The 9230-nt window shown below is 42.8% G+C and overlaps 1 protein-coding gene across 1 annotated transcript; it reads left to right on the top strand.

Moving 5' to 3' along the window:
* Positions 1-934: 934 nt before the first annotated feature.
* On the top strand, positions 935-8697 carry LOC130201853 (leucine-rich repeat and fibronectin type-III domain-containing protein 2). The gene is made up of 2 exons (XM_056427011.1): positions 935-2310; positions 7701-8697. The coding sequence occupies exons 1-2, from the start codon at positions 935-937 to the stop codon at positions 8695-8697; spliced, it is 2373 nt and encodes a 790-aa protein (XP_056282986.1).
* Positions 8698-9230: the final 533 nt, after the last annotated feature.

Consider the following 9230-nt stretch of genomic DNA (forward strand, 5'->3'; position numbering starts at 1 on the left):
ACACTGAATCCATTTTGTTGAGGTTTGAGTGTAATTTAAATAAGTTGAATGTCTTTATAATCGTGATTACGGACACCACAATAGTAGAGAAATCTTTGGATGTATATTACATAACCATTCACCAGGAGATAATCTCTATACAACATATCCTGCATTCTTATAGAATATATAAGCAACGGGACGATATTTTAATTTCGGAAGCGCTCCGGTTTCTGTTTGTAGTTTAAGTTGTATTGACCAATCATGTTTGAACCGACATTGGTGATATGCAGCTCAGCAGTGGTAAATGGTCCTGTACTTATATCGCACTTTTCTAGTTCAAGCGTTTCAACACTACTTGTCATCATCCACACCTCATACATGAATGATAGGGGCTGATTTAGCTGCTTATTGGTTTAAAATGCATCGCCTTTTAAACTCCAGTCTTGCATCTCAAGTTGTTAATTAAAGTTTAATAAGAAGCAGCACCATAAAAAAGACATCTGTGATATAGCCCCTTGCTTAGCTAAGCTAGAGGCCCATCCGTCATCAGACTGATAGAAGAAAAGGTTTGGCGGTTGAACTGAAAAGGTCATGGCTTTGAAATTATTGGTCCTTTGTGCTTTAAAAAGACTGTCTGGTCTCTTGATTCTGAGTCACTGACTATGCCTGTTGTGATTGGTTTAATAGTTTTCCGAAATCAAAAAACTTCAGTCGTCACAGAATTAGTTTGCCAGGCTGTCGTGGCCACTAACTTGGATTCCTCTCATTTTGAAAGAGGCTAAGGGTTCAAGACATGGTGGACCAGATTCAATTATGTATGGTACTAAAGAATTAAACATTTGTGTTGTATAACCAAATGTTGTCCGACATAGGTAACCAAAATCAGAGGTCATTATCTCAAACTAATCCTTGTATTCTTTTCTTTCTGCAGGTCCCCTTTGTATGAACTAACATGGACAAAGTTGTCATCAGTCTCCTGCTTCTGGGAACCGCAGTTACGATGGTCCATACATGCCCCAAATACTGTGTGTGCCAGAACCTCTCAGAGTCTCTGGGGACTCTGTGCCCCTCCAAAGGCCTGCTCTTTGTCCCGCTGGACATCGACCGGCGAACTGTGGAGCTCCGGCTGGGCGGCAACTTCATCATCAAGGTCACAACTCAGGACTTTGCCAACATGTCAGGTCTGGTTGATCTCACCTTGTCCCGAAACACCATCAGCGCCATCCAGCCTTTCTCTTTCCTCGACCTCGAGACCCTGAGATCCCTGCATCTCGATAGTAACCGGTTGACTCAGCTGGGATCAGACGACCTCCGAGGGCTAGTCAACCTGCAGCACCTGATCCTCAACAACAATCAGCTGAGTCGGATCTTCGACACAGCCTTTGACGATGTTTATGCGACACTGGAGGATCTGGATTTGTCATATAACAACTTGCGCAGTGTGCCTTGGGAAGCCATCAGCAAGATGGTCAACCTCCATCAAATGAGTCTGGATCATAACCTCATCGCCTTCATTTCCGAGGGGACTTTTACAGATCTGGATAAACTGGCCCGTTTGGACCTCACGTCCAACCGTCTTCAGAAGCTCCCTCCGGACCCGATCTTTGGGCGCTCCCAGAGCAACGCAGTCGTGAGCACTCCTTATGGACCTCTGCTCACTCTTAGCTTTGGTGGAAACCCATTGCATTGCAACTGCGAGGTGCTTTGGCTTCGAAGGCTGGAGCGTGAGGATGATATGGAAACCTGCGCCTCTCCTGCTAGTCTAAAGGGGCGCTACTTTTGGTCAGTCCGCGAGGAGGAGTTTATTTGCGAGCCCCCTCTCATCACGCAACATACACACAAGTTACTCGTGCTGGAAGGCCAAACGGCTAGCCTACGCTGCAAAGCAGTCGGGGATCCGATGCCAACCGTGCATTGGGTTGCTCCTGATGACCGTTTGATCAGCAACTCCTCCAGAGCAACGGTTTATGAAAATGGCACCTTAGATATCACAATCACCACGCCAAAGGATTACGGGACCTTTACTTGCATAGCTGCCAATGCTGCCGGGGAATCTACGGCCTCCATTGAGCTGTCAATCATTCAACTCCCCCATCTAAGTAATGGTACAAATCGTACCACGCAGTCCAAGTCGGGGCTTTCGGACATAACTAGCTCTACCAAGATCAGCAAAGGGGAGCCGAAACCTCTACCAGAGAAGGTGGTGTCTGCATCAGAAGTGACTGCCGTCTCTGCCATGGTCAAGTGGATCGTTAGCAAATCAACTCCAAAGGTCAAAATGTATCAGCTGCAGTACAACTGTTCCGAGGATGAAGTCCTTATTTACAGGTAAGAAGTATTCATACAATTCGATTACATTCAAGTACGAGCTGAGACATTTCTGATCAAAGTGGTAAATCAAGCCTGAGGTAATATTTAATTTCTAAACACTGGCTGCTCGGCTTCCTTAGTCAATTAGTAATTGTTTGCTGGTTGAGTACTTGAGGCAGTCAATTTCTGTGAAGTGTTACTCGGAGATCAACATTAATTTTTTTCTTAATCTATTTTAAGATTTTCCTTTTTACCTTTTTTATATCGACAATAGCGAGTGCACATTTTTTTAAGAACTGAAAATGAAATCCTTGCCCCGGGGCCATTAATTAGAAATCCAAAAAGGAAAAAGGATTATAGAGCTTCATTTTAATATATCCTTCCTAAGCTGCTCAAGTCTATAAAGTGTTAGCTTGGAGACTGCAGCTAGAGATCTTTGGGCTTTGTGAAATCAATTTCCTATGTCAAATGAGACAGTGAAAATAGTTGCATTCGTTCGACCAAGATAATTGAGCTGGAAATATATAAAAGAGCCTCATCGTTTAACATTTTATCAATCTTGAGAAGCCATTAAAAAAGGCCAACGGGCTAGCAAATAAATGGATGCATTTCTATGAGTCTCACGAATCTATACAATTCACTTTATTACATCCAACAGCTCATAGAGATTTCTCCATATTTGCCAATGACTATGCCCCAAGCATGCTCAAAATGGTATTTACGGCATCAGAATAACGTGGGAATTTGTGAAACTGCTGTGTATAGCCGTTACAGTAATTTTGTGTCCACTTCATGCTTCCTCCAACACTGACAATTTTTGCCGAATCCCTTTAGCAATCCAATCATCCAAAAACTGATTCTGTAAAACAGGCCTACACACTTTACCTGTATTATGCATTCCAGAAATGTGCGGTTAAATGAAAAAAAGATAATTGACAGAATAAGAGAAGTCGGGTTATTAGCTGGGAATATGATATTAGAGCAGCACACAATATTGAAGAAAGATATTGCTTTGTTCAAACACTGTGAATGCAATCAATAATAAGGTGTTTATCTGATTTCCTTGCTTGCACACGGCTCGCTGGCATGCCAGAAAAATAAGAACAATATGAAATTTCAGTACCTTTCCTTTCCCGGTTATGGAAACGTCTGATGACTCATCTGCATTTCTTGCAAATGCCTCTTTTACATGTTGTATCTGATGTCTACAGAATTGCAAACTAAAGACTGATTTATAAATGGCATCCCCACCCCTCATCCATTGATTTGCAGCAGCATAATTATTAGTGGTTATTTTAATGTTGTTGTTGTTGTTATGCCACACTCAAATAGCCCTCCTGTGATTTGATGCTTAACAATGTTTTGTACCTCATAATCCTTGCACACGGTATGTAATTTATGTACAGCAGAAAAACAACTATAAGCAATAGATGTGGTAAATATAATTTAATAATGGCTGTGCAGTTCCCTTTAGCATGTCAGAAGAAGAATCAGGAGCTGGAAGGGAGATGACCTGCACAGAGTAGACAACGACTGTTTTTGAATTAATATTATCGTGATTTCATTGCTCACACGTGCACACCTACTGAGTTCCTCTAGTTGGCCGACACAGTTTCTCAGGGCACCACCCGCACTCAAGCAATGTCATGATTAAAAAATCTACCACAGCCACGTGGGGGAGGAGAATTATTGCACGAGTTCTCTCAAACATGTGAGCCAACCTAGTTCTGGAAGATGGCAATTACGAGTGAATGATAGGCCGCAGCCCCACTAACGCCAGGCCGATTGAGAGCGTTATGGATGTTTTATAGGTAGACAATGGCCCTGAAAGACTCTTTGTTTCCATTCTCCTACAGTCACACCAGGTTGCTGCAGCCAGCCCTTCTTTCTACATACAATTTGAATTTTACGATTGAATCATTCATGTCATTTACGTTTATTTTAGACAAAAATAAAAGTCAAGAAGTGTGGGCTCATATGAAAGTCATTAAAGTAATTCACTATTCCATGGCCGGTTCTTTATTCATTTGTAAAGACGTCATAGCGGTTTAAAATATATATATATTTTAGAGCGAAAGCCCTGTGTTAACAAATGAAGCTATTCTGTCCTCAGAAAGATAAGAGAGCCTTCCTTTTGCAAAAGATAAAAAGATCTACTTAAGATTAGTCTCTTTTCTTTAGGTTTGGTCAAGTTCACAGTATGTACAATCGAAGGATAACTGATGCATATACATCTCTTTTTTAAAATAAAAACCAGAACATATTCAACCCTAACGTTTTGAAAATATCTGTGCCCGAATAATGGCAAGTAAAACACTCACATGCTCATATGCGAAACATCCAAACTGTTATCACCACCGCAAAGCTTGACACATAATCAGGCCATCCATATTATGCTTTAATTATTTTTCACACAATAACTCTTTATCTTCTTGCAATTGCCGTGTTTACATGCATTCATTTCTACAGAGCGGTTATCGCTGTGAACCAGAACGCCTGCAGCATAATTTACTTTTGGCGTGTCGCTGAAAAAGAGAAGACAACCGAGAGACTCCAACTCCAACTTTCAATAATCTCCAGCGGCATTAGAAAACATTGAGGAGTAAACTTTAATAACACGTGCTGACCATTCGCAATTCTTTGGATCCCCTTGAGGCTAGCTGCCGTAGCCCGACGTGAAGGCGTTAGTCGGCTAAGTATAGATTCTGATTATGGTTGGAGAAGTTGAGGGACGGTGAGACAATTTGTTAAATTAGATAAAGAAGTCAGGCCGACCAGGCCACACGTATTCAACTAAATGAGCCCTCCGGAGCACTCTTTTTGCTACTAGCGGATAGAGAGTTGGAATATCAGGTGAACAAAGGGATGGAAACCTCCCCCTACTGGTCGTTAGTCTGTGGAAGAACAAAAGTCAGACTTGCTCCAGTAAAACACCCATCAACCACACCGACCTCACACCCTCAACACATTATTGCTGCTGTGACAATGGACAAAACAAAAAAACGTAATCATCGCATGTGCCTAGATGCATTTCCTAGATCAATGGGGTTGTGTATATGTTGCACACTTGGACATATGACATCCAGGCGTGTATGGTTTTTGAACAGTTTATATCAACTCACTGAAAGCACAGAAACAGAACACACTCAGCAACATCACTGCAGACTGCAGGCTGTGGATCTATACTGGCTAACTACCTTATACATATACATACATAGAACACATTGGCTTACACTATCACTCTAACTACTTCATTCACCCTGGCGACATTCTGCACATTCACACAACTCTCATTCTCACAGGTTACAGGTGGTTTCTACTGTTTCTCACTCGCTAGCATGACTCTGACGCACTATATCCCCTTCGACACATCATCACATTACATTCACGCAACTCTGACATACATTCACATATTACATATTACATATTCGGATTACTGACGATGATAATCCATGTCGCTACCTTTATATAGTTAATCACGTTTACTGACCTGAAAGCACAGAAACAGAACACACTCAGCAACATCACTGCAGACTGCAGGCTGTGAATCTCTACTGGCTAACTACTAGCAGAGGGTTTTCCCTCGCTTTCATCCAGAAGGACCCCTGAGCTGACCTGAGTGCCTGTACCATTGTTAGCCCTTCATACACATGCATACACACACCAGGAGAATAATGACACAATTAACAATCAATAAAAATAACAAATACAATAAAATAAATATCAATGTCCAGTGTTACTGAGGGCCCCACATATACAGTATATCTGCAAAACGGTTGCGAACATCTGAATGATGTTTCATCCTGATTTAACGAGATGTCGTCAGTAGTCAGGTGATTGAATTTCCTCAAAGCATTTACAATGCACCAGGGACACGTTTCAAAGTGTAAGGGCCGTCTCCATAGGCCGTTGAGTTTACGAAAGCTTCCATCACCAACGGTTCCTACAGCATTCCATTGATTGGAAATCCATATCCAATGGGTAATTAACCCACTGCAGATTGACTGTTCCCTCTAAAGCAGTGAGGTTTAGCTAATCAGTCATTCAAACATCTGGAATAATAACAGAGTTGAAACTGTTGACTGCTTGTTAAATGGCACTTAAAAGAAAATTACATTGTCAAGACAATAATCAAAAAGTGTCCATTGAATACTTATGTCATTGCTATTGCTCCTTGCATGTCAAATGGGATATGCTTAGACCAATTAAGTTGTCTTTCTGAATTACTCTGTGCATATAAATCGCTACTTAGCATGCTTAAATTTGACAATTTATTTGATCTGCCTCAGCATACAAGAATAGGCCAACACAAAAGTTCTGAGGGCGCTTTCACAAGCCATAGTTTTGTTAGCTAATCCCAATCGGAATGGAATTGATACACTCGGTTTATGCATTTAGTCTTGTTCGGTCTCACAGTGGAGCAAATAAAAAAACATTCAAATACGTATTTGCTGAGGGGGGTGTTCAAAGGATCGAATTAATCATTTTTGATCTCATGAGCTGCCAATTTTATGCAGGGAAGTGTAGACTTTGCAATATGGCAGTTGAAGTTCACTATGTTCACATTGATTCAACACTGATCTACTGTAAGCACACATCCCTTCTTTTCTACTTTGTCTGGAATTACTTTATAATATGCACTATTTTTGTAGACTATTTAGCATTTCTCTCTTCGGCCTGGATGTCCTGAGGCCTCTCCCTGTCGCGATGCTTTATCCATCTCAACAAAGCCGGCGTGTCCCGTATACTTCCTGCAATTGGGTTGAATTATATTCTCACTGCAATCAAACCGCACCAGGGTTTGCTTGAGACCTGCTTGTGTATCAGTCTCAATGATTGCATATGTACAAATGCAAACACCGATTTAAAAAAAAAAATTTAAACACAGAACAATTAACAAATCTATTCGATTTACAAATGTACGCAGGACAATTAACAAATGTATTCGATTTACAAATGCACGCAGGACAATTAACAAATGTATTCGATTTACAAATGCTCACAGAAAAATTCACAAATATATTCCAATGCACACATAAATAAATTACGATTTGTTTGTGGATTGCTACATATTTGTTTGTTGGTTTTTGAGACTCCGTTGCTGTGGCTCGATCCGCAAATGTGTTTTTTTCAACCGACCTATCTGTAGCCAATCAGATGTCGCCCTCATTGTCAACCAATCACATGATCGGACCCCATACTTGTGAGAGTTGGTCTCATAACAATTGTATTGGTCTGCTCTGGAAAACAAGAACTACCCGGTTCAACTACCAGTGGTTGAACCACACCAGAGTTTGATCAAAAAAGACTAAATATTGGCTTGTATAGCGCCTAATATGTCGAGAACATCCATCGCTAGAGGTATTTATTTCTAATGCTGTTTCTTCTGTCTTTCCGTCCTTTCTCAGGATGATTCCCATGACGAACAGAGCCTTCGTAGTGACAAATCTTGTCCCAGGGATGCAGTATGACCTGTGTGTCTTGGCCATCTGGGATGACACCGCCACCACCCTCACTGCCACCAACATCGTCGGCTGTGTCCAGTTCATCACCGGGGAGGACTACCTGCAGTGCCAGTCCATCCACAGTGGCTTCCTGGGTGGCACAATGATCCTGATCATCGGCGGCATCATTGTGGCCACGCTGCTGATTTTCATCTTCATCCTCATGGTGCGGTACAAGGTGACCAGTGGCATACAGACTAATAAATTACCCAATGTGAGCAACACATACTCTCAAACCAACGGAGGAGGGCTGAACAGGTTCAGTGGTGCGCCGCCGCAGGTCAAATCCACTGTGGTGGTCATGCGTGAGGAAGTGGTTGAGTTCAAGTGTGGATCCCTCCAGAGCAGTCTGTCCTCGTCCTCATCCTCCTCCCACTCATTAGACAGCCAAACAGGAAGGAGGGCTGGCGACCGCTACAGTATGCAGGGCAGCGAATGCAGCACCTTGCCCAGCAGCAAGTTCAGGAGGCACAGGCATGGCGTCAACGCACGGCCAAACCTGGACCACCTTTTAGGGGCCTTCACCTCTCTGGAGCTGCGAGCGGTCGCGAGGGACCACCACGGGGCTTCTGGACCTTCTACCACTTCCAATGCTGTGATGACGGTGGCTCTGGTACCCCCATCCGATAAAGAACCGCTGCTCGGAAGAGCCGAGTCCACCACCATGCTGGGACGGCTATTAGGAATGCCCCAGGAGGGTAAACCCAAGAGGAGTCACTCGTTCGACATGGGTCATGTGGGGGCTGCTGCGCAGTGTCGCGGCAACTACCCTCGCAGGATCAGCAACATCTGGACTAAGCGCAGCCTGTCCGTTAACGGCATGCTTCTGCAGTACGATGACAGCGAGGACGAGAAGCCCCCTTTTGAGAGCTCCGAGTGGGTGATGGAAAGCACTGTTTGACTGGGTCTAACTGTGAGGTCCACGGCCAACAGATCTATACCAGGAGCTGAAATAACACAAGTGTAGAGGCAGGGTGTTCCAGAAGGAATCTTCCTTTGGGAACTGCATGAAGTTCATCCATGTGAATACTGTCTTACGTAATTATGTGAGAAAAAGACACTCGAATCGATAAGAGTCCTGGCCATGATCTCAAATCTCTGACAGTGTCTGACTGTATTTGAAATATTGTTCCCATCTCAAAACCAACACCGAACATTGGATTGTGCGGAGGGAATCGTTTTGGGCACGTGAGATTGTCTGGAATAGAGGGGTGAAAGAAAGATGAGAAATTCAAAGTGGATTTACTACTTCTTTGTCTAAAGAACTCAATGAAGAGGATTTGCCTCAGCCGTGGAGAACTGGACGGGCATCAAACAATATCTTGGACCCTCAGCATGGAGTGGGACTACTGCAACAGTAGAGAGAACGAATATAGAACGATTAAAGAAATGTCATTTTTATTTTCATCTGGGTTTTTTTCTACCATTTGGATT

Source organism: Pseudoliparis swirei, chromosome 11 (genome assembly GCF_029220125.1).
Source record: "Pseudoliparis swirei isolate HS2019 ecotype Mariana Trench chromosome 11, NWPU_hadal_v1, whole genome shotgun sequence".
Taxonomy (NCBI): Eukaryota; Metazoa; Chordata; class Actinopteri; order Perciformes; family Liparidae; genus Pseudoliparis; species Pseudoliparis swirei.

What these genes read in the sequence shown, in the direction of transcription:
- LOC130201853 (XM_056427011.1), top strand. Translation starts at nt 935, where the DNA reads ATGGACAAAGTTGTCATCAGTCTCCTGCTTCTGGGAACCGCAGTTACG. An exon ending in GATGAAGTCCTTATTTACAG is followed by an intron (nt 2,311 to 7,700) that starts GTAAGAAGTATT and finishes GTCCTTTCTCAG; the next exon opens with GATGATTCCCATGACGAACA.